At 47.3% G+C, this 26932-nt stretch overlaps 1 protein-coding gene across 2 annotated transcripts in view; it reads right to left on the bottom strand.

The window, feature by feature from the left end:
• RNF123 (ring finger protein 123) overlaps positions 1-26932 on the bottom strand; it is a 1761234-nt gene that overhangs the window by 800396 nt on the left and 933906 nt on the right. For both annotated transcript variants that reach the window (XM_085625036.1, XM_085625035.1), the window contains exon 31: positions 11516-11600. In XM_085625036.1, the coding sequence (XP_085481162.1) occupies positions 11516-11600 (85 nt within the window). The remainder of the gene's footprint in view (positions 1-11515; positions 11601-26932) is intronic.

Below are 26932 nucleotides of genomic sequence, written 5' to 3' on the forward strand. Positions count from 1 at the left end.
TAGTTACTTGAGGTAACTATAACTGGTGAATTTCTGCAGATTTGCTAGTTTAAAATGGTATGTTTAAATTCACATTTTCACCTAACTAGGAGGTCCCTTTAACCTTTGTTTTTTTCAATGGATTTCTAGTGTTTTGTTTTTAAAGTAATGCTTTATTGCCATATGTAAAGCCAATCCCCCACTGCACACAGCCTTCGCCAGTGTGCAATGGGGGGTTGAACGCAGGGCCTGGCCTGTGGCCAGGCCCGTTGGCCAGCCCTTGCAGGCAGCCAACCCCATGCTTTGCATGGCCTTTGGCATGTGGCCAGGAACTGCGTCCAAACCCCATGAACATGTGTAGGAAGGTAGGATCCTTCTGCATAGTTACCTCCACTTTTTGGCTGGTGTTGTAATGGGTTCTGACTAATCTGACTGGGATCCTGCTAATCAGGACCCCAGTCTCTGTGCTTCTTCCCTAAATTGGACATGGTGAGATACTTAGGCACACTCCAGATTGGCTACTGGTGTACCCTGGTAATTCCCTAGTATATGGTTCTAAGGTACCCAGGGCATAGGTACACCAGAGGTCTCCCATGGGCTGAAGCATGTATAATGCCACCCATGAGAGACCACTCAAATTGTGATTCCATGCCTGCCATTGCAGCCTGTGTAAGATGGTGCTAGCACGACTTGCGACAGATATACGTTTCCCTATATCTGAGATCACTACACTTAAAACCTATAAGTCACCCCTAACGAAGGCTTTTCAATCCTGATGGCAGGGTGCTGGGTCCTAAGTGTAAGGATGCCCCTGCATGAGTAGGACACCCCTACAACCGTCGGAGTCCATTCTCCTAGGTTGCAAGTGCATCAGCCATTATAACATATAGAGTGGCCATGCGTCATTACGCAATGACCATCTCTAAACGGGCTGTAAGAACCCTGTCATGTTTGGTATCAAACATGTTGGAATCCTACATGGGAGGTAGGATTTGATGCACTGTAAAGCTCCTCCGGGAGGCCATCAGTGCTCCCGGTAGCAGTCTTCCAGAACCGGACAGCAAGCTAGGGCTGCTGCCAACCAGAGACACGATTCTGCCCTCCTGCTGCTGAGCCAAGCTTGAGCAGGGGAAGGCAGAACAATAGATATCCTGTCACAGGGAGGTGTGACCACCTCCAAGACATGGTTTAGCATATTGGGACAGGGTGGGGGTGCTTGCCAGCGCCACTGACTGCTTGAAGGGCACACTTGGTGCCCTACTTGCATACTCCAGTTCAAACCAGTTCAGGGAGCCATTGGCTCCCGCTCTGGCGTGAAACTGGACAAAGGACATGGGAGTATCCTCTCCTCTGCCCAGACCTCCTCTGGGAGGGATCCCTGAATTGTTCCAACCCTTTCCTAAGGGTACTTAAGGGCTTACCTGTGGGTGGGTCCCTAGATGCGTTGTGGGACAAAATTCAGATCACATACCAATTCTACTTCGACCATCTGGACACTCTGAACTTCGGTTTGGGAACGCAGACTGCACTGTTGAAGATTCCTGCTGCTCCTGGTCTCGTTGTCCTGCTGGTCTTCTGCAAAGTCTGTGCTCGTACTCCATACAAGTTCTTCACCAGGCCTGTAGACATCCAAGACACCCGAAGGAATCTCCCTTGGAGTGAAGGAGTCACTCACCTGCATCTGCAGGCACCGCAACGCAGCCGACCGGCCTGCTGATCCTGGGCTCCCACCGACTCCGAAAGGCTAAACAACACCGGTGGAGGTTCTGTCACTCCCTCGAGGCCTGCACTGCCTTCCTGCCAAGGTTGAGGCCAGTATCCCTCGTTGGAACCGCTGGGAACAGCACCCCTGGGCACTGCATCGACTATCCATTGCCAAGGCTTGTTGGCACTCTCCTCCAGAGATCTTCGGGCTCCAAGAAGCTTCAACCTCAAGCAACTCCTACAGCCAAGATCGTCGCCCTCACCGCTTCCTCTGCACCTTGGGCCTTCTTCATTGGTGAACTGTTTGAGGTCCTCTTGCAACTCCTGTGCCTTCGACCCGTTGGTCCTCTTGAGGGCTTCTTTGGCTTCATGGGGTTCCCCTGATTGTTAGGGGCCTGTTCTAACTTACCTGGTTGTGGCGAGTCACTTGGAATTTGCTGGTCCTGACACTGCACCTTTTTCGTCTACCAAGTTGTTTGCTGCTGCCAAGGCTTGTTGGTGCCCCTGCCGGACACTGACCCCTTGGCCTTCGACATCCAACGTGGAACAGCTTGTGAACGACTCCTGGTCTTGTACAGCGTCGCCTGGTCTGCACAGCTGCAATATCAAGGGTACCGTCAACCTCACCTGCATCTCCGACTTTGGTGGGCATTCGTCTTCCATGCCTCCTAGTGGAGTGGAATAGACTCTGTCCCCTCTGCTTGCAGGTACCTCTCATCCTGAATCCTCCTTTGAGTTCCACCGGACTCCTTCGTCTTTTTCTCCAGCGGCATCTTTCCTGAATTCCTCCATTGTGGTCTAAAGCGGTTTCTGACGTCACCTGACACCTATGCACCCGGCTTCCCTGGTGTAGGTATCCTGGTTCCTGGGGTATTCATGGGTGGGGCAACTCTCCAAACTTCCATCTTCCACAGGGTGTCTTCAGGGTCCACTGAGAAGGGTCCTTTTTCTTTAAAACTGCCACCGCGACTTATCCATTGACATGCGTTGATCAGACGGTCGTGTTCACGCTATGCACATGGCCTCCGTGGGGTTCCTGGGTACTTACCTTGGGTGGTTCCTTGGGTCACAAACACAACAGGAGCAAAAGGGGGAATAAGAAGTCAGATCGCCCCCCACTCAAACGATCAAAAACACTACAAGATCTGACCCCTATCGAACAGACCACTTCATAATTTGGGCCCACAGGGAGCTTTCACTGTTCACTTTAAAACTTCCCTAGCAAGGCCCGCTCATTTCAAATGGCCTGCTGGTCTGTGCTGTTCAATTTAAACAAACGTCAGTAACAACAGCCTGTATATACAGCATACAGTGACTTCAAAACCCTCACACTAATGTGTATTGCAAATTAAAGAAAAAAATGTGAGAGAAGGCCAGTAAGCACCTCACGTATGCAGACTCAAGGAGCTGCTGGATGGTACTCGCCAGTATGCCCACGTTATCATCGGTTGCTTACGTGGCTAGAAAGAAAAAGAAAGTGTGTGCTTGAACATCCTCAGAGGTGAGAAATTAAACAGAGAATAAATCAAAAAGACTGTGTACCAAACAACACTGAGTCTGTATAGCTCGCTCAGTGACCACTGGACCCCAAACGTGAATAAGAAAAACTTCTCACAATTAAAATGAGATACCTCTCACATGCAAGACATACTTTATTGGGTGCTGCGAGTGTCCTCAGGTTAAAAAACGGGCAATTATATGGCCACTGTCACCCACGAAAGGCCCTTTCACCCACGAAAGGCCAACATGTTTTGTTGCCAACACACTCTTGGCAACTTCGTCACGGCTATTTGGGGGAATCAGTCTTCACCTCTTATTCTTTACTGCACCTATGTCTGTGGTTACTGATGAGATAAAAAGTAAGAGATGTGCCAATCATGAACATCATGCTATTAAAACAACCTATTTCAAAGGACCGGGGTCGAAACCCCACCTAACAATCACTTGATTATCGAGCAGTTGCTGTCGTCCCTCGTACCGGCAACCCTGTTCAAAGAGGAAACCACGCCAATAGGTCACGTTTCGCCTGCCGGACTGCAAATGTCAGTCTCCTCCTGTCAATTTATATAACACTGAGTATCTCATAAAACAATGTATCAATCCTGAATCATGTGCTTGAACAAAGTTATACCCAAGGATATATTTTTCTCAAAACGGGCTCAATACCCCTTCACATTAGGACCTCCTTGTAATGTTTAAGGCTAGTGACCGACCGAGTATTCACATATGGATACAGAACCCTTAATGCCTCACCTCCACCCCTTATGTTGTTGGACTACTCCTTAAGCCCCCGACTACTTATAGTGCATGGTGCAGTGTCGGCGATAAAAACCTTATTTCGTAATGCCCCTAAAAAAGCATGTTCCGGTGTGGTCAAATGTGTGACCCACCAGCACCTCCCATCATTTCAAACCTCCTTACAGCACCCGCGTAACAAAAACGCAATACCTCGTCCCACTCGATCAATCACAGTGGGCGCTGGTGCTGTTTTCAAAAGCGCCCGAGTCACGTGGTGCGTGTGTAGCGTCACTAAACCATGAGTCTGCATAAGGTGTTGATAAAGTGGGGGCCATCTTACAATAGTGTACCCAATGTGAATTCAATGTGAGACGTTCATACAGAAAGTACTTATTGCACCCATCTTGAGGCTGCAGAGTATGTCATCATATTAAAGCATTTAAAGTGAGCACCTGCATAATTTTCAAAAGTGCCTTGCCCAAGAGTCACCTGAACCATGAGCACCATTACAATCCTTAGTTCCTACATGAAACATCGCACCTGTCTCAATCCCGTGCATCATAAATAACCAGTTCAACCACTTACTTCATGATTTTATACGTGGCTACATCGGGGAAAAAAATTCTTGATAGAGTTATATTGAAAATTAATGCCGATTGTCCAGTTGATGACAACTATACGGACTGGGGAGACTTACATAAGAGGCTTAATGGGCTCACGTATTATTGTTTCGCTTGGGCCATTAATCACATAGAGAACCTGAGCTACTTACAAGTTGTATATTATTCCTGACATAGAAATTAATCTCAGGGATTTACATCTGTTGTAATGTATGGGGGGGGGGGCACGAATCGGAGGTACATTAAAAAAGAAATGACCCAAGTCAAATCATAGATGACAAGCACGTAGGTACGGACGGTTCATTCTAGACTGTTTACTAAGCTAGCAAAATGATGTAAGCAAGGTTAATTTTAAAAAACACCCGCTACAAGATTATAAAATCGTTTGATTACAAGTATGGTTCCTCAATGGGGATACATGGGACCAAACTCCGTTTCCAGATAGTCTTAACGGTTGCTCACCTTATTCCATTCAATGGAATCATTCAAGCCCCCCTTGGGTCAGCTCCCTCAGTGAAAATCCATCTTGCTTCTTTTCTAGCCAAGATTTCATCGATATTATATTTCTCACCTATCACCCTCTCCAGCACTGTCCATTTCAGATCCCTGAAATCATGTTTTGCTTCTCGGAAGTGTTGGACAAGGCGAGTAGTTAACTTCCCTGCTCTCAGAGTGCTCAAGTGTTCTTGTATCCGAACTTTCACTTTCCGTGACGCGAGTCCTATGTAATGCACACCACACTTACATGTAATCCTATAGATAACGTGTGTGGTATTGCAATTACTAAACTTGTTAAGATACCATATTTTTCCACTCACAAGCTGGACACTCTTAGTAGCTTCGGTCAGACCACATCCCGAACACCCCCCATATTTGATAGTGTCCTGTTGGTAAATTAGAATCCTTCTTTTGTTGAGTTGGACGTGTGTGGATTAGTCTATCTTTGAGATTGGGAGTCCTTCTGAAGGCAAACCTGGGAGGTGGCATTTTCTTACCCCCAGTGTCCAACAGTGACCAGTGCTTCCAAATTATCTGTCTGATTTTAGTAGACAGTGGGTCGAAAGTTGTTACTACAGGCAAGCACTGGTCTTTTTGTTTGTCTGATCTCTCCAATAATGCTTCACGAGGTATATTTAAAGCACGTTTGCGTGCCCTCTTATCTACTTTATTGGGATACCCTCTGTTACTTAATTTCACGGCCAGATCTTCAGATTGTTCGATGAAACCTCCCATCGACGAACAATTACGACGATATCTCAAAAACTGTCCCACAGGCAAGTTATCGCGGAGCGCTCTGGGGTGAAACGAATGATAGTTTAGCAGGGAGTTCCTGTCAGTGGGCTTCTGGTGGACAGCTGGCACCAGTCGGTTATCTTCAGCCATAAAATCCACGTCAAGGTATACAGCTGAGTCCTTACTGATACTCCAGGTAAACCGCAAGCAGTCATCTTGTATATTTAACCATGACAAAAATTCCCATAGCTGGTCCTCTGATCCAGTCCAGATACATCAATGTACCTCTTCCAGAGAGAAATATTCACCTGGAAGGGGTTGGAGGCAGGGTAGACCACATTCTCCTCGAAATGGCCCACATAAATGCAGGCCAGACTCGGCGCGAATGTTGCCCCCATCGATGTTCCCGACACTTGCACTATCTGGTCCTTGTATGCAAATTAGTTCCTGGTGAGGGCTATTTCTATGCATTGCAATACAAAAGATTGCGGGACATCGTAAAACCATTCAGAAGGCCCAAGGGCACGCGCTGCTGCCACCAGGGTTGCCTCTTGGGGGATGCTGGTATACAAAGACTCTACGTCTATTGTAACCAGCAACTGTCTCGATGGATTGTATTCAACTGTGTTCAAGATGTTCAGAACATCAGTAGTGTCCTGCACAAACAAAGGTTGCGTGATAACGGACTTCCTTAGAAAGAAGTCCGCAAACTGGGACAACGGCTCCAAGACTGACTGGATCCCTGAAACAATCGGGCGACCCGGCGACGGACGCTGGGCTTTGTGGCTCTTCTGCAGGATGTAGAATGCTGGCATTCTGGGTCTTACATTTATAAGGAAGTCAGCCTCCTTGCGAGTTATCCACTTTTTCTCCCTAGCATCCTTGGGTCCCCAACACTTCTACATCCTCTGGGTCCAATCTTGACTCGAGTCGTGGTTCGCATTCCACTATTTTAGTATATGGTTTGGGCTCCCCCTGGAGACCACTGTGTATTTGTGCTACTTATGTGCTCTATTTCCTAAGTATTATGTATACTGTGTTTCTATCTCCGGGTAGGAGATAGTACAAATGTATTAGTGAGTGTCACTGTGTGATTCTTTTTAAATTATCCTCTACAATAAGATTAAGTACTGGTAAAACAAACTGCTTCACACTCCTTCTTGACTAAGCCTGAACGCTGCTCTCCACAGCTACCACTAGAGAGCTTTCTAAGGTTATCTAAGACCACTAAAATCACCATAAGGGTTGTCTGGATTAGTGCAGGGTGCTACACTTAAATAAGTCAGCATCCTATACTAAGCCAGACTCTCACACTAGGAATAAAGGGGGGCACCACAGGGGAACCCCCCCCAGTACTTGGGATCCTACATCCAACACTGGAATCGGTGTTGGGGTAGGATACAAACATGTTTGATACCAAACATGACTGGTTTCGGTGCAGTCAATATATAGTTAGACATCTTGTAATTGACTTGATGTCCACTATATGTATTAAATGGCTGACCACACTTACAAAGCCTGGAGAATTGACTCCGGGGTTTGTAGGGGGTGTCCTCCTTTTGTAGGGCGCCCTCACATTGCACCCTGCCTTCAGGATTTAAAGGCCTACCTTAGGGGTGACTTATACGTTTTAAGTGCAGTGATCTCAGAGATAAGAACATTTTTATCTGTCGTAAGTGGTGCTAACATCAACTTACACAGGCTGCAATGGCAGGCATGTAGTCACAGTTTAAGTGGTCTCTCATGGGTGGCACAATACATGCTGAAGCCCATGGGAGACCCCTGGTGTAACTATGCCCTGGTGAAGGAAAGTGCCCTCTTTTTGCATGGTAGCCCCCACTTTTTGCTAAACTGCTGATGTACTTTGATTGAGTGTGCCCTGGGTTCCTGCCAAACAGGTATCCAGTGCCTATGTTCTTTCCCTAAACTACACTAAAAACAAAAACCAATTGACACTCTGGCCACAGGTCAGTCCCTTGTAAATGGTACCACAGGTACCAAGGTCACTGTGCCCAGGGAAGGCCTCCAAGGGCTGCAGCATTTATTGTGCGACCCTTAGAGACCCTGTACCTTTACACACACACTGCCTTTGTAGGCTGCATGTTTTGGTGCAGAACAAAGTGAAGAGTTGACATGGCACACATCCCTGTGTGCCATGCCTACAACCCACTGCCCTGGCATAGGTCAACCACCCCTCTAGCTGGGTGCACTATACCAGTGGTGAGGGTACAGGTGCATGAGCCCTGTACCCCTACACTGTCTAAGTCAAGTCTTAGACATTGTAAGTGCAGTAATGTTATTAAAAGTATATAATACTGGGAGTTTGTCATTACAAACTCCACAGCACCATAATGGCTTTACTGAAAACTGGGAAGTTTGGTATCAAACTTCTCAGCCCATTAAACCCACACTGATGCCAGTGTTGGATTTAATGAAAAATGCTCTCAGAGGGCATCTTAGAGATGCCCCCTGAAAAACGACTTAACACTAGTGTCCCGGCTGAGTGGCTGCTCGCCAGCTGCCACCATCAGACATGTTTCTGGACCCCTGGGTCGAGAGCATGCTGCCCTGGGTGGGGGTCTGAAACAATGCACATCCTGAGACGAGGTGCCAAGCCTCCTCCCCCAGGATGGGCAGGGTCCACGAAGGGGCCTTTGTGAGCTACCTCAGGCCTTTGCTGCTTCCAGCAACTGGCCCCTACCGGTTTTGACCCCCACTTTGGGCAGGAGAATCGGTGGGAAAACCAAGTGAGGAAGGGAGGTGTGCCCACTTTTGACAGTCCCACCCATCAGGTGGGGAGGCGAGGTGAAGCACAACTCTCAGTCCACCCCATCTTGCAGATCGGGGGACCCAGTCAACCAGAGTGAGGCATATGCCCCCCTCCCACTGGAGGGTGGCACAATAGGTGGCGTACCCACCCCAAGGAGGTGACCCATTGGTCCCAACCTTTACCTACTTGTAACGCCCCTAAATCTAGTATTTAGGGGTAACCCTGAACCTTGCCTCCTCACACAAGAATTGACCAGAAGAAAAGAAGAAGGACCGAAGAAGCTGTGCTAGAAATCAGAAGAGGAGGATGCCCACTGACTTGGCCCCAGCCCTACTGGCCTGTCTGCAACTTGAACCTGCTCCAGCGAAATTCCGGTGTGTCCTGCAGTCAGCAGCCTCAAGAACCTGAAGGACCAGCTCTGTCTTCCAAACCAAAGTCTGTCTCCCGTGAGCACCGGATTTGCTCAACAACAAACTCTGACTCCAGCCAAAACCGTGAGTCTGCACCACTATGCACCCGACACCCACGGTCCGAGTTCGTGTGGCCCAACACCACAAGGAGGTCTCCCCGGTGATCCTGACCTGAGATCTGGTGATCTCGGACATGCCTCAAAACTCCAAGCGAAGCTTACAGCCTCTTTCTGGAGGATCCCCCCGACCGCGACTGGAACTGGTAAGAAAACCTGACGCCTAAAGACACTCCTGCACCCGACGCCCCACGGCCTTGGGTGGCTCAACCGACGGTGCCCCAGCATCCACAGGCATCCCAACTTATCTCTCCAACCGGTGGTCACCTCCAGAAGATCTTCGTCCCCAAGTCTGCAGTCTTTGTTGCAACCAGAGAATCCCCATTGAAATCAACAGGGTACCGGACACCAAAACAGCACCCTGTGACCAGCCGCCCCTGTACCGCTGCAGGTGTACTTTGGGTGCTAACTCGGATCCCCCCTTTGCCCTGAGCCTAACACCAGGAGCTTTGCTCCCACAACCCTGTGGCAGTCACCAACCGGAGGGCCCCTATCCCCCATCGGCAGGGGTGTAACACAGGCCCCCGCAGTCCCCGCGGGGGGGGGCGAGCTGCAGGGGCTCCCCTCAGCAGAATACCCAGGCACAAGAGCTCTGGATTATATCCGGAGTGGGGGCCCCTCCGTGTACGTGGCAGGGGGGCCCCCTCAACCTTCGTTAGGCCATTGCCTATTGGATAACATTGGGCCTCAGCACTCTGAACCCGGTCGCCCTAGTGCCGCTGAGAGTGCTTTGAGAGTGCATCCTTGACGCTGGGGGAACCCTGGTTCTTACCCCAGAATACCAACTCCCACAACCAAATACTTACCTGTTAAGCGATAACCACATTTTCGCCATAGGAATACATTAACTGTTTTTCCTTGAAAATTGTTCCAAGTGTGGAGTTGGTTTTGTATGAGAACTTGAAAAACAGAAAATAACTAAAAACTGCTTTACTTACCTTTTCTCTAGGAAATATCCCAGTGTGATATCTAGGCATATCACCCTGAGTAGAAAAAGTAATCCATAAAGTAATCTGTAAAGTAATCAAAAGTAATCTAACAGCAATTTCCACTGTATTGAAAAGATTTACAAACCTGTAACAAAGACATTTTCATTCAGCTTGCTTGCATTGTGCAACCTGCCTTCAAAAGTACCATTTACACTTACCTGGACCAGGCTTACTTTGTTCTTGAAAATAAATATAACTAAATATTTTGTATACAAACAAATTTGTCTGAGTTCAGTCTTTGTGTGACATCATTTGCTGCCAGAGTGTGTACAACAAACGCTTAACACTACCCTCTAATAAAGTCTTACTGCTCGCCCACACTACCACAAATAGAGAGTAAGGTGCTATCTACTTTTACCTCTACCTACCTTTGGGGTTCCACTGGACTATGTGCACATTATACCTCATTTTGGTATAGTATATACAGAGCCAGCTTCCTACACCTGGGTACTTTAGAACCATATACTAGGGACTTACAAGGGTACACCAGTAGCCTATTGGGAAGGTACCAAAGTACTACTAACCATAGTCAAATTTAGGGACAGAGCACAGTGACTGGGATCCTGATTAACAGGATCTCAGTCAGACTAGTCAAAAAACAGTACGACACCAGCAAAAAGGGGATAATCATGAAAGCAGATCCTACTTTGCTACAGCTTGTCTATACATCATTTTGCCTTCATTATATTGGTATTTCACTGGTTTAAGACATTGTTTGTAACGTGAGGCATACCTTCCATTTCTGGTCAGTGTGCAGGGTACAACAGCTTTATGAAGTACCCATGGAGTATTTTATGCACGAGAGAGAAGGCATGGAAGTTGGACAGTTCATTTATCTGGATTCAGTCAAGTGCTATCATGGCAGACGTGAATGTGGTTGGTATCTTCAGGCTGCTAGTATGATTTGCAATTTGGCAGTAGACCTGACAGGTATGCCAACTTAGATCCTATTATGATCTACAAGATGGGGCATGTGTAAAAGAAGAACTAGCACAATTTATTGTCGCAGCACTTTAACCATAAAGGGTGCTGTAACCATATTAATCTGCCTACCTTTACACTAAGAACTGAGCCACCTTTACCTTTTACCAATGGTGGAGTCCCTCTCTTCTAACAGTATGCTACTATTTTTCCTATAACTAGCTACAATTATATAGATCAGCAACAAAGTCCTCATTAATATCAGTATGTGAAGTACCTTACTGTACACAGTCCTAATGTGCATTGATCAATTTAGTGATTTGATACATATTGTGAACTGCTAAATATTTTTTGATCGCAAATATCAATATTTTTAACAGAATATTGATCAATTAATAATAGCGGGAAAAATGTATCTATTATCTCCACCACAGGGACACAAATATCCAATAGCATGTTAAAATTCTATCAAGATGACTGCAACTGAAACATCACCTCACAGTCAACTAATGAAGAAACAATTACTCGTACTTACTCTGAAGGCTTGGCAGGTTTGCATCTTCTGGCTTTGTTTTCAACAAATGGGGAAGACGTGTGTATCTGTAGCCAAATCCACAACCCTTCGGGGAAAGGAAAAATTAATCCTGATAACCATGATGCTAACATATAAGGAAGAGAAAAAGTAAAAATAAAAACGTAATATAAAAATGCAGAATACATATTGACATCATGCAAGCTCAGAATACCTTCACTGCTGCAGTAGTGGAGCTTCTACGCCAACTAACAGAATGCTGGGCACAACTGAACACCAAACATTATTACCAGGGATGAAATTATAGGGCCTCGAGAATGAGCACCTGCTTTGCCTAGCTGAACTCTAGCTGGTCTTTGTGAACTCCTTGCTATCTCTGGTACTGCCCTCTAGTTAAGGACATGCTGGGTTAGTACCATGGACAAAAGACTATGAAGCAGAGGGTTCCCAGTTCAATCCCATCACTCATGCCACTGTATCAGTATTACACCATAATTCAGAAAGTCAACATGCCAGGCAGATGCAAGAGAAACATCTGGAGGAGCATCCATGCATGAACATGAAATGCCAGACTACTGGTAATTCAAGAACACAACTGGATAATGCAATAGTTGAGTTACTGCATCTGATGCAGTGACTCAGCTACTGCATTATCCAGTTGGGTTTATGAATAGCCAGTTGCCTGGCATCTTCCCTATACTGGAATTGTGGTGAAGTGATGAACATGGCTACCCCTTGCTCAGGGAATATGACTCTTAATATACACAGGTTGAATGTTTGCTTTCAGGTCCAACACAGAACTGGGAAAATACTCTCTTCCCAAACTGGGGATGCACATTGACATTTGGTTGGAGATGTTTTTCCCCTATTCTCAGAAGAAGGAAAAATAGTACCCCATGAATCAATACATTGAACATCAATTGCACTTCAAGTAGGATCTCTGTGCACCAGCCCAAAAGGCATCTGTTAGGAACATGACTTTGGCCTTGATGGGAATAACGAGAGAGAATTTTCACTAAAACAGGTGACCGCTCTGCTGTGTCCATATAAAAAGGTGGGTAGACAGGTAGCCTTGGTTTTTAGACAATAGGAAATATAGTACTCTAATACTCTACTCTCCCTTTTTATGCGGTTTCTTGTTCCATGGTGTTTCATCTAACTTCTCAGTCTAGTATCATCACTGACAGGGATAATCAGGTGATGATATATCAGGACGTTATAACTGTCATGTCTTAGGCTAAACAGATTGTAAAAGAGCATTCCTGTCTTGCATCAGATATTCTACATGGTCTGGAATCCATGATGTTGAGAAAAGTCAAACCTTGTGCACAAACATTAGATTGAGGTCCTCAGGTTCAATAAGGCACACCACATCTTTAAGTTCAGAATTTACTTGCTACTCATAAGAAAATAAGATCAACTATGACTAAAGATCCGATTTACCCAAAGGAAAGTGAACCAAATGAGGGTAATGCTTTCACACTCACACCAGTCTTAAATATTTATTAAAGAGATGTGTTTCAATCGTTGAAGAACGCGCATCAGAAAAGACGTTGCCTCAGGAGTCTGACACATGAGCAAAAGGTGTCTATATCAGAGGCACAAGAAATACCTCAATAGCTAGATGGAATATATGGAAAGATGGAATGACCAAGCAGTTTTTGGGGAGTGCATCAACAGTTGGTTGTAGGGATCATTTTTTTTATATTTACGGTCTGTTTATCAACTATTGCAGACCAAAAAATGGGGTCACGGTTCCTGGTAGAAAAAGGAGAAAGAGAGTCGACTAATGTTTGATTTCACTAAGGAGAACACACTAAGCTACGAGGTCACATTGCAACTTTGCAAAAAACCTGATCGGCTGGTGCTACTAGAGGGGAGTAGCACCAGCCAATCAGGTTTTTTAATCTGACAGGGCTATCTATTCATTAAAGGCTGAGGTGACATCCACTAGTCAGTTTTAACTCACTTCATCACACACTTTACACCACACCACTAAGACATCCCTCGCACTCATCCAACTTGGTAAAACCAAAAGATCTCTGCCACAGTGGCCCTTCGGAGAACTCATAGGGCATTGCATGGCTGGCCCGACGAGGAGCACCTGCCCGATAATGAAGCATGACATCCTTAGGGATGTGTGAGGGCAACAAGAAACAGTTTTGTTGACTGTCTCCTTTACTCTGTAAAGTACCTAGACTCTCTTTCTCCTTTTTCTGTCAGGAACAGTGACCCCCATTAGCTAGTCTGAATTTAGTCTTCGGAGCACGGGCACTGGACCATTATTAGCTCAAAGTCCCCCCTACTACTTCGTAAGGGTCAGCGTGTAATCCTGTACTCGCCAATTGGGCGACCAAGTCCTTTCACAGTAAAAATAGTGTTTTCGCGCGTTTACTGTTTGGACATGTAAACTACATGTCCTGCCCATGTCAAATGTTGCACCCTGCCCTAGTACTCGGTAGGCCTGCCAGAGGGGTGACTTACACAGATGTACAGGGGAAGTAGTGGTTTTGCCATTGCCATGACTCTTTTTACTTGGGGGAGTGCCAGAGTGGCAAAATCAGTGCTGCAAGTCCTAGGGTACCCCTCTAACTTACATGCCCTGTGTAGGAGGCTGGCATAGTATATGGTGCACACTTATTTAAGTGAAGCACCCAGCCCTAATCCTGACAACCCTTATGGTGATTATAGTGGTCTTAGACAAACATAAAAAGCTCTCTAAGTGGTAGATGTGGAAAGCAGCCTTCAGGCGTATTCCACAAGGAGTGTAAAGCAGCTTGTTTTACTAATAATAATCATGTAGTATAGGTTAAAGGAAAAAGAACCACAAAGTGTAGTTATAAAAATAGTTATATTTATTATACACACTCACTAACACATTGGTATATCTCCTACCTGAAGATATAAACACAATACACACAATATTTCAAATACACAGTGGTCTCTAGGGGGAGACCAAATCATATACTAATAAAGTGGAATACGAACTGCGACTGAAGTAGAGACTTGACACCCAGAAGACTTAGAAGAGCTGGGGACTCAAGGAACCACCCAAGGTAAGTACCCTGTAACCCCATGGAGACCGTGTGCAGAGTGGAAACACAGCTGTGTACTCAAGGGAAGTCACGGTTGCAGTTTTGAAGAAGGACCCTTCCCAGAATACCCTTAAGAAACCCCGTGGTAGATGGAAGGTTGGTGAGTCACCGCACCTGTGGATACCCCTGAACGCCGCCTGGTTCACCATTGACCTCCAAGAAGCCAGGCGCTCCTGCAGAGGCCTTGAGAAACTCTGGAGGAACAGGAAAACCACCGAAGACCAAAACACCTAGAGGAACGCCATGACCGACTACCAGCAGCGCATAAGAATCACAAAGCGGGCCTTTATCAAGAACAAGATCCACACCAACGCCAGTAACGCCAAAGAACTCTTCAACGTCATACAGCAGTTCACCAAACCCCCCAGCGTAGCCACAGACGTCACATCATCCCAGGACCTATGCAACAAGCTCAGCTCTTACTTCCACCTCAAAATCAAGGCCCTCTACGACAACTTCAGTGAACAGACTCCAGCCACCACCCCCCTCCCCCACCACTAACAACCAGCCTACCATCAGCTCCTGGAAACCTGCTACCACCTAAGATGACCATGAAGAACACGCACTCAGGAGCCCCCACGGTCCTCTGCCTGTCGCACATCTACCACAGAGCCGCCGCGCCATAGCACCCGAACTAGGCTGGGCCATTAACGCCTCCTTCGAATCTGGTATCTTCCCCGACAACTGGAAGCGGGCAGAGATCAAGCCCCTCCTCAAGAAACCCTCAGCCGACCCGACGGGCCTGTAAAACTACCGGCCCATCTCTTTCCTTCCCTTCGCAGCCAAAGTCACAGAGAGATTCGTCAACGCCCAGCTGATCACCTTCATCGAAGAGAACGCCATCCTCTACTCCTCCCAGTCCGGTTTTCGCAGCAAACACAGCACTGAAACAGCCCTCCTCGCCACCACCAATGACATCCGAATGCTACCCGAGCAGGGCCACACTGCAGCCCTCATCCTACTAGACTTCTCCGCAGCCTCCTACACCGTCTCTCACCGCACTCTCGCAGCCAGACTCCACAACGCAGGTATACGAGGAACCACCCTCAACTGGATCCGTTCCTTTCTCTCAGGCAGAATCCAAAGGATCAGACTCCCTACCTTCATCTCCGAACCTACAGAGATCAACTGTGGAGGACCCCAAGGATCCTCTCTCAGCCCCACGCTCTTCAACATCTACATGTCCCCCCTCGCTGCCATCGTCAGCCTGCATGGGCGAAGCATAGTATCCTACGCCGACGACACCCAGCTCACCCTCTCCCTCACGAAGAACCCCGAAGACACTAGACTCTGCTGCCAGGAAGGAATGAAGGACGTCGCAGCCTGAATGAACAACAGCTGCCTGAAGCTCAACTCGGAGAAGATAGGTCTTTGTCCTCAGACCCTCCTCCACTGCCTGGGACAACAACTGGTGGCCTCCCACCCTCGGAAACCCACCCACCCCAGCAGACCACACCCGAAAGCATGGCATCATCCTAGACTCCTCCCTCACCATGACCCGCCAGATCAACGTCGTCGCCTCCACCTACTTCAACTCCCTCCGCATCCTACGCAAGATCTTCAAGTAGATCCCCCCTCAAATGCAGAAAGACCATCACCCACGCACTCATAACCAGCAGACTGGATTACGGCAACGCCCTCTATGCCGGAATCAACAGAACCCTGGTACACGAGCTCCAAACCATCCAGAACACCGCAGCCAGACTCGTCCTCAGCACTCCACGACACAAGCACATGACCCAGCACCTCTGAGACCTCCACTGGCTCCCCGTCGAGAAGAGAATAACCTTCAAACTACTCACCCACACCTACAAATCCCTCCACAAACCTGGACCCAAATACCTCAATGAGAGAGTCTCCTTCCACGTACCATTAAGGAACCTCCGCTCAGCCGCCCTCACCCAGGCAGAGACCCCACATAACCGCAGAACCAGAGCAGGCAGAAGAGCCTTCTCCCACGTTGCAGCAAAGACCTGGAACGAGCTTCCAGTCAACCTCAGACACTCCCCTACTCTGCACACTTTCAGGAAGAGCCTCAAGACATGGATCTTCGACTGATCAAGAGCTGCACCCTCCAGCGCCTTGAAACCATCACGGGTGAGTAGCGCGCTCTATAAATCCCTGAATGATTGATTGAACCATGATACTTACACCAGGGTAGCCAGGTGCATAGGTGCGAAGTGACTTCGGAAACCGCCGTAGACCACCATGGAGGACTTCAGTGAAGATGCCATTGGCGAAGAAGGTTAAAGAGTAGTGGAAACCAAGGGTGGATTCTTGAAGAGGAGTTCCTGCAAGCAGAGGGGACAGTCTGCCACTCATGAGGGACCAGTAGGCATTGAAAAGAACAATGACCCCGATGACGGAAGATGCAGGAGAGTTGACAGTGACCGCGTTGATGCAGCTGTAAGGATAAGGCGACGCTGTGGAAGACCAGGAGCCGTTCACGAACTGTCCCAAGTCAAGAACCGGGGGGGTCGGTGTCTGGCAGGAGCAACAACAAGTCTTGGCAGCAACAACAGACATGGAAAACGAATAAGGTGCAGTGTCAGAACCAGCAAGGTCCCAAGGTCTCACAAAGTGCAGGAGAGTCGGAGCAGGCCTGAGCAAACATGGGAGCCCATTAGAGCCAAAGACAACCCTCAAGAGGACCCATAATCCAAAGGCACAGGAGTCACAAGAGGACCTCGAGCAGCTCACCAAAGATGCAGGCCCACAGTACAGAGGAAGAGGTGAGGATGTGGGGAGGATGAAGATCTTGGCAGGAAGAGATGCTGGAGCTTCTTGGAGCCCAAAGATCTATGGAGAAGAGAGTCAACAAGCCTTGGCAACGGCAAGTCGACACAGTGTACAGGGGTGCTGTTCCAGCGGATCCGACAAGGGATACTGGTGTCAAACTTGGTGAGAAGACAATGCAGGCCTTGGGGGAGATGCAGAACCACCACCTGTGGTGCAGGGCCTTTTTAAGTCTGGAGCAGCAGACCGGTCAGCTTATTTGCTGTACCTACAGATGCAGGGGAGTGACCCCTTCACTTCAAGGGAGATTCCTTCGGGTGTCTTTGATGTCCACAAACCTGGAGAAGAACCTGGAGGAAGCACAAGCACAGACGACGCAGAAGACTGGCAGTACGACGAGACCAGGAGCAGCAGGAGTCTTCCCAAATGCAGTGTCGGTTCCGAAAGTGAAGTCCAACGAAGTCCTAAGTGCCCAGATGGTAGAAGTAAAAGTGGTTTCGGATACGACTCTTGGCCCACAACAAATCTGAAGAGCCACCCACAGGTAAGCCCTTAAGTACCCACACAAAAGGGTTGCGACGATTCAGGGGTCCCTCCTAGAGGAGGGGCTGGACAGGAGGATACCTCCATGTCCTTTGTCCAGTTTTGCGCCAGAGCAGGAGCCAACGACTTCCTGAACTGGTTTTAACTGGAGTATGCAAGGAGGGCAATAAGTCCTGTCTGGGAGGGGGTCACACCTCCCTATGACAGGAAACCTATTGTTCTACCTTCCCCTGCTCGAGCCTGGCTCAGCAGCATGAAGGCAGAATCGAGTCTGTGGTCGGCAGCAGCACTAGCTTGCTGTTAGACCCTGAAAGGCTGGGACCGGAAATACAGAGGGGCTACCTAGGGGAGCACCCCAGTACATGGGATCATACACCCAACACTAGAATAGGTGTTGGGTAGGATTCCAACATTGTTGATACAAAACATGACCAGTTTCAGTGCAGCCAATATATAGTTAGACATGTCGTAATTGACTTGATGTCCACTATATGGTTAAAATGGCTGACGCCACTTACAAAGACTGGGGAATCGACTCCTGGGTTTGTAAAGGGTGTCCTGCCCATGTAGGGCACACTCACACTTAGAACCAAGTACCTCCTGCATGAGTAGGACACCCTACAAACCGAGTCGATTCTTGAGGCTTTGTAAGTGTGGTCAGCCATTTTGATACATATAGTGGACATCAAGTCATTACGAGATATCGAACAATGTAGTAGCTACACCGAACCTGGTCATGTTTGGTATCAAACATGTTGGAATCATACCCCAACAGAGATTCCAATATTAGAAATAGGATCCTTTAAACTGGGGGGGGGGGGGGGGTCCTTTAGGGTCCGAGTTACAGCCTTCCAGGGTCTCACAGTAACCTAGTGCTGCTTCCGACCACAGACACAATTCTGCCCTCCTGCTGCTGAGCCAAGATCGATAAGGGGAAGGTACAACAATTGGTTTCCTGTAACAGGGAGGTGTGTCCACCTCCAAGACAAGACTTAGTGTATTGGCCTGGGGTGGGGGTGCTTGCCAGTGCCACCAGACTGCTTTGAAGGGGACATTTGGTGCCCTACTTACATACTCCAGTTCGAGCCAGTTCAGGGAGCCCTTAGCTCTCACTCTGGCACAAAACTGGAAAAGGGACATGAGAGTATCCTCCCTCCATCCAGCCCCTCCTCAGAGAGGGACCCTTAAGTCCTCCTAATCCCCTTCCTAGGGTATTTAAGGGCTTACCTGTGGGTGGGACCACAGATTACTCGTGGGACAAGACTCAAGTCTGAAACCACTTCACTCTTCGACCATCTGGACACTTGGACTTCACCTGGAACCGAGACTGCATCAAGGAAGACTCACTGTGCTCCTGGTCTCCCTGTTCTGCAAATCTTCGTCGGCTGTGTCTGTGCCTTTTCCACGATCTTCAACAGACCTGTGGGCATCAAGGACACCCGAAGTAACGTCCCTTGGAGTGAAGGAATCACTCCCCGGCATCTGCAGGGACCGCAACAAAGTGGACAGGTCTACTGCTCCTGAAGTCCCACGGACTTTGAAAGGCTCAGCAACATAGGTGATGGTTCTGCAACTCCCTTGAGACCTGAACTATCCACTCTGCAATTTTGAGGCAGGATACCTCGTCTGAACCGCTGGGACCAAATCCCTGTACACCACGGCGACTTGCTGTTGCCAAGGCTTGTTGGCTCTGCACTCCAGTGATCTTCGGGCTACAAGAAGGATGTGGTCTGATGACTAGACTGCCAACTTTGGTGCTGGGAATCCAAGGTTCGAGCCTCGAGGTCGACTCCACACCCTGTGATTCCGGGCAAATAACTTAATCTCCCCAAGCCTACCAAAAATAAAAAAAGTGTAACGTAACTGGTGTTCATGTAAAGCGCTCCAATACCTTCGGGTCGAGTTTGCGCTATATAAATAAAAAATAAAAAAAGAAGCTCCAGCCTCCTGCATCTTTTCCTGCCAAGTACAGCATCCTCACCACATTCTCTGCTTCGTGGGCCTTGCTTCTTGGGGAGCTGCTTGAGGTCTTCTTGCAACTCCTATGCTTTTGGCCTGTGGGTCCTCCGGAGGGTCTTCTCCTGCTTCAGTGGGCTCCCTTGCTTGCTCGAGGCCTGCCCTGAATCTCCTGCTTGTAGGCAGTCCCTTAGACCTTGCTGTTCCCAATGTTGCTCCTTTTTCGCTCTCCACGCCAGTTGCAGCTGCCAAGACTTGCTGGTGCTCCCGCTGGATACCGACTCCCTAGTTCTCGACTTCCCACATGGGACAGCTCCTGCACAGCTCTTGGTCTTCCTCAGCGTCGCATGGTCCTCACAGCGACAAGGTCCCAGTCAACACTTCTGAACCGTCAGACATTGGTAGGCATTGCTATTACGTGCCTCCTGGTCACCTATGAGAGGCAAAACCCTGTTCACTGTGCTTACAGGTTCTCCTCTTCAAGAAGTTCCTGGGGTATCAATGGTGACTCTCCAACCTTATGTCTCCCACAGGGTTTCTTCAGGATCCACTGGGAAGGGTCCTTCTTAAAAACTTCAACCGCGACTTCCCTGTTGACTTCTATTGGACACGCAGCTGTGTTTCCACTCTGCACACGGCCTCTGTGGCGTTCCTGGGTACTTACCTTGTGTGGTTCCTTGTGTCCCCAGCTCCTCTGAGTCTCCTTGTCCAAGTCCTGACTTCGGTCGCAGTTCGCATTCCACTTTCCTAATATACGGTTTGGTCTCCCTCTGAAGACCACTATATTTTGTGCTACTTACCTCATTGCAATTGCAGTATTATTGTATATTTGTGTTTAAATCTCTGGGTAGGAGATATACTAATGTATTAGTGAGTGATGTGTAATACGGTGTGGTTCTTTTTCAGATAACCTACACTACATGATTAACCTGGTAAAACAAGCTGCTTAACATTCCTTCAAGATAAGTCTGAAGGCTGCTCCCCACAGCTACCACTTTGAGAGCTTTCAAAATTTTAATAAAGACCACTAAAATCACCAAAAGGGTTGCCTGGATAAGTGCAAAGTGCAGCTTTTAAATAAGTGTGCACCACATACTAAGCCAGCCTCCTACAGAGGTCAATGACTCTAGATCTACGCTGACTGACGTGAAAATAGAAGAACTGCTGTCAGTGCGCTGGGGTGTCGCATTTATGGCACCACGCATGTAATTTGCAACGAGGAGGCCGCAGATGTTGAGCTGAACGCCACCACCTCCCGGTGTGCAGAGGTACTGCATGAAAAGTTTCCAGATTTAGTTTGATACTCGGGGATACTTCTAAGGTAAGGAATCTGCAACTAGAAATCTCAATGAGATGTGAGGAATCTGCGGTTTCTATCAGACAAGTTATATGTAGTCAAGCGCCTCAATACCTATGATGGAATGACAAAGGATTTCATAAACAGTGACTCTTTATCATCATACTCCCCCTGAACCCACACTCTACTGTTTTGTCACAAACATTAGGTACATGGCCAAATATGTCAGAGAACAATGTGCACACATCAGTGTGTGCATTATACACACTCTCAAAGGGAGCTGTGACTTTCAAAGTGGAAAGCGGAAGCCAAACTGAAGGATATCCTTAGAATGACAGACTGGCCAGGCGTTTAAGGATTTAAGGTCTACTACCACTTTAACCAAGTGGAGGTCACTATTGGCAAGCATCCAGTCTTACATTAAAAATATGATTTTCTATACTATGGTATATGGAAATCAATATCATTCCATTTAATATATGCATACATTATTGAAATGTCTTGTACCTATTCATTCAAATATTAGCCATGTCTTAAATGTAATCTACATAAAATATTTTTGAATGTACGTCGAAATTGACATTGCATTTTTTTGTAACACATTTACCCTACTCAGATATAACACTTAACATTTTGTTAATTTGTTCTAGGTAATAGGAAACCAACTATATGGTTTACACCAACAAGGAAAATACAGGAAGTAGGCCTGATCAATGATATTCAACCATTTTCAAAAGGAGTAAGCTGGGAAGGATTTTTAACTTCAAGTACATTATCAGCAATGAAGAAAGAATAGGACTCAAAGATCCATTGGGATCTGTGGGGCAAGTAAGGACAGGCCCTGAGAAGATGGTAGATGTTTGCTTGCTTTTAGTTACCAGTGACTCTGGGTGTGTACGTGTAATATGTCTAAAAGTGTTTAAGGAGTGGTGTCAGTAAGTAAAGAAATAAAATATGTAATACTATCCTCCCTTATATCATGCACTTTAAGACTCAAGGCCTAGATCACAAACTGCACTTTGTAGCATGTTTTGTAGTACTACTAAATGTAAGTTTTTTGTTTTAAAAAAAAATATGTTTATTAATTTTATACAACTGTAACAGGAGACTCATACAATAATCTTGTCATCACAGTGGCAGTTCGCATATAAACTGTTCAGTACCGCACTCACATCAATAAAGTGTAATACAGACTACATGACCACCGAATATATCTTGCCGCCGCACCCATTCTCTTACCCAATTACGTCGTATCGTGAGGGCATAAAAGTTCAGCTTCTAATACATACAATATAGTTTCAACTCTGCGAGCCGTTTTGGAGCGGCATCTTATACCGCGTTACCAACGTTCACCTCAGCTGAATCCTTGTGCGCCACAAATACTCTAAACAATGCCCAGAAGTTTTTTGGCTTATTACGAGGTGGTAACATGTCGCTATAAGTTTCAGTTTGGGTACAACAATACAGCATGTCCCTTGACCACTGAGACAGTGTAGGAAGAGGTCCACTCGACCAGAATACTGCCACACATCTCTTTGCTAATAATAAGCCCATATCTATTAGCCTTCTTTTCGCCTTGGGAATCGGTTTGGAATACCAAAGCAGTGCGAGCCTCGGATCCGGCGTTAGTGACAGCTCCGTAACTCGGTTCAGTTCAGCAAAAATCTGTCCCAAGAAATGAGCTATCCCTGGACATATCCAGGCCAAATGGAAAAAGTCAGCAGACTGGGCATTACACCTAGCACATGTAGACTCTTCTCTCAAGTCATATCTATACAGTCGCTCCGGAGTATAATAAACCCCATTAGGAAATTTAAAATGAATTAGTCTAGGTCTCCCATTCAAGGATATACGCTCTGTGCTCATGCAGCAGTATGTCCATATATCATCTGTAATGTCCCTCTAAGTCTTGTTGCCAGGCCAGTCTAGCTTTAGTGTATTCATGCTTTTTGCTAGACATCGAGATGTGGTAAATTCTGGATAACATCCTAGTGGGTGTCTGCGCTTTAATGAGGGTTGTCAAGGCCTGCATCTCAGGGGGTTCTGCCATGTCGTCCCCTAGCAGCTCACTAAGTGCATGCCTAACTCTGTGGAACGTCAGCGTCAGTGAGTCCTCATTCTCCACCATGTTTCCCCATTTCTTAACCTCACCATCTATGAAGAGATCACCTATATGTTGTGCGCCAAGCGTCTGGAGTGCTGTCACTACCCCTTTATCCATACACGGCGCAAGCCATCGGCACCAGTCTAGTCGGGCCACAGGGGAATACAGTATAACCCCTGCTTGTAATTTCAGTAAGTAGTGCCAAGTGTGCGTAACAGTATTAAGCGAATCAATTATCCCTGTACGTCTATCAGGGGGCATAAACAACAAGGACGGAAGAGATTTAGGGGCCGCAACTACATACTCTATACTAATGTGTGGTATGTCAAGAGGTCCGTGTATCCAATGGTATGCCTGCACACTCTGCGCGGCTCTAAAGTATAAGTCCAAATCAGGTGACCCTAGTCCCCCCCATTGAATACGGGAGTGCAAGTATTTGCCACGTGACACGGGCCTGTTTGCTCGCCCAGGCGAGGTGTATCGTAAGGGACTGTAGACGTTGAAAAAACACTTGTGGTAAAACCATAGGTATATTCGCAAAAAGAAATAGGAAACGTGGTAGTATGACCATCTTCATAAGGGACACTCTGCCCATCAAGGACAATGGGAGGCGCACCCATCGTGCAATGTCTTCCTCAAGCTTATTAATTGCCACACCATAATTTTCCTTGAAAACCACTTCAGAGTCTGTGTGCAATTTAATCCCCAAATATCGCACTGCATCCGTGGACCACTGCAGTGGGTATTCGGGTTCAAAAATCGTTGTGGCAGGTGGTAGGGGAAACATAATGGACTTAGTCCAATTGACACGCAAACCAGACATGGAACCAAAGAGCACAACCTCCCGCAGTACCAGGGACAGATTGGTCTCAGGGTTGCGGGCATACAATAATGTGTCGTCTGCGTAAGAGGAGACGATCAGGTCATAGTTCGGGAAAAGTATGCCTCTGTGGCTATGATATTCCCTAAGTGCACAAGCTAGAGGCTCAGCCACTAGGGCGTATAAAATAGAGGACAGGGGACAACCCTGTCTCGTACCTCTGGTAATTGAGATAGTGTTAGTAACCAAGGAGCCAATTTTTATACGGGCCGTGGGAGAATTATACATTACCCCAAGCAACTGATTAAATACTCCCATCCTAAGGAGAACCTGCTATTCGACAGAGTGAAACGCCTTTTCCATATCTAGAAAGACCGCTAAGGCAGGTACTTCTGGCCTAGTATGCTGTAGAGCAGTGAACACCATACGTAGGTTATACGTCAGGTTTCTGCCTGGAACAAAACCCTTCTGCTCTGGGGCTACTAAGGTAGGCACAAAAGGGAGTAAACGATTGGCTAGCAACTTCACAAAGATTTTTGTATCCACGTTCATTAGGGATAGGGGTCGATACGATGCACAGGTTTCCGGAGGTTTACCCGGCTTGAGGATAGCAACTATAATTGCTTCTCTCATAGAAGGTGGCATCATACCGGTAACACACATATCCTCAAACAGCGTTGTCAAGTCAGGTAAAAAGAGTTTGAGAAACGCCTTGTAGAAGGCGACTGTTAGGCCATCCCCTCCCGGCGCACTTCCCATCTTCATATTAGATAGGGCAAGCAGTATTTCTCCCCGTTCTATGGGCCGCATCAAAATTCCCGATGCGTGTTAGTTAGCCACGGTAATTTAATATGGGCTAGATAGTCAAGCACTTGCTCCTCCGCACTTCCACCTCTCGAGGCATAGATTTCCGACTAGTATTGACGGATCCGCAACCTCCGCTTCTGACAATAAAGAGTCCCCGTTTGCAGTCCAGAGTTCTGGGACTACCGTCTTGTCTCTACGCTGCTTGAGGAGCTGCGCAAGCACCGCCCCCGGGCGCTCTCCTTCACCATTAACTCGGGCAGTGGCATACTTGCCCAAGTGCTTAATCTCTGTATCAGCCTCTGTATAATATTCTTCTAGGGTCAGTTTCAATTCGTGAGTGAGCCCTTCATCAGGTCCAGTTAGCAAGGACTTTTCCAAAGCCATTATCTTGCTCTCTAGATCAGTAAGTCGGTTGCGAATTGACTTAAGGACACTCGCTTGCTTGGATATAGCTACATCCCTTATATACACCTTAAATGTTTCCCATACAGTCTGAAAGGAGTCAACTGACCCCACGTTTTTCTCGAAGAACAGTTCAATAGGCGTGGCCATTTCTTCCTTGAAGACCGCGTCCAGTAGTGAATAGGGAGGGAATCGCCAGGTAAAGGGGGGAATACGCCCCTTAGGAGCATCAATTACCAATAAGAGGGGGGAATGGTCAGAATAAGTCACGAAAGGATCTTACATGTCTTAATATTTGTAAGCAGTTGCCTAGTCACAAACCAGTAATCGATCCTAGTGTGAACATCATGGTACGCAGAGTAGTGTGTGTATCCCCATTGTCCCGGATGTCGCTGGCGTCAGACATCGCACATGTCTAAACTCACCAAGATGGTGTCCGTAATTTTAGCTGAAGCTGATGTGCGTCTCTCAGGTCTGCTAGACCTGTCCAAAGTAGGGTCCCTAACAAAATAAAAATCCCCTCCCCACATAAGAGACGTCCAAACGTGCGGAGGTGCACCGCTTCGGACAATTTTCTGGAAAAGTCGGGATTATCAAAATTCGGACCATAAACATTTACCAAAAGCAGATCCATCCCCTTCCCTCTACACTTAGTGATCGCAAATCTACCCTCCAAGTCAGTTTCCAAAGGCTCCAACTTGAACGCCTTCTTAGGGTTCACCCACGTGAGAATCCCCTTAGCATGTGTGGTAAATCCGTCTACATGTGTGTTACCCTGCAGCTCTCTAGTGTGTAGCATAGGTCTGTCTTGCGGGAGGTGCGTTTCCTGCAATAGTGCGATAACTATGTCATGTCTGAGTAGGTAACTTAGAATCTTGTGAACTTTCCTATGGTCATTTAGGCCACGTACGTTCAATGTTAGCGCGTTAACAGTGTCCGGGCAATCATCCCTACGGGATCTAATCGTATCGGTCAGGAGTCTGTTCCACACATAGCTCCCATTCTGTTAGTATCGTGAGTCTGATATGTGCATGATACAGCACACCGCAAAATGCCACAGAAATAAAAACAATCCGTGAGAGTCTCAATACCGTCCCTCCCGCCACCCACGTCAGGCAATTCCCAACTGCGCCTGAACGACAATTTGCTCCCCACCCAGCCCCCGCAAGAAGCAAAAGAACATATGCAGATTTGCCTAAACTGATTTCAATATCCCATCCCCCCTCCATCCCAACATAAACAAGAACAGTGTGATTCACACGAGGACACATGTTGCGCACACAAGAAAAACATAGGCAATGGCTATCCCTAGCACACAGCGCAAACCATCGCCAATATGAGCTAGCCTTCGTAACCAAGACTTCCCCCCCGCATTTTAATACTTTGTTAAATGCAATGATACCTCCAAGGGTTCTCCCCATGCTGCACATAGTGTGTCCATTTGGCACCCATAGGTCGAGACTACTGCAACTGATAACCCGTCTCCCAATAGCTTAATCTCTTGTTGGTCAGAGGCCCGCCCCCCACCCGAGCCCAAACTGCCCACAACACCCCGGCAAACATTCACTGAAAATACCGCATTGTTCAACTCAGTCCTGTTCCTCAAGGCCACCGCCGACTGCTCCCTCCAGCACTTCTTGCGGCGGGCTATTCCGAGACT

The sequence above is a fragment of the Triturus cristatus genome, chromosome 9, assembly GCF_964204655.1.
Source record: "Triturus cristatus chromosome 9, aTriCri1.1, whole genome shotgun sequence".
Lineage (NCBI taxonomy): Eukaryota > Metazoa > Chordata > Amphibia > Caudata > Salamandridae > Triturus > Triturus cristatus.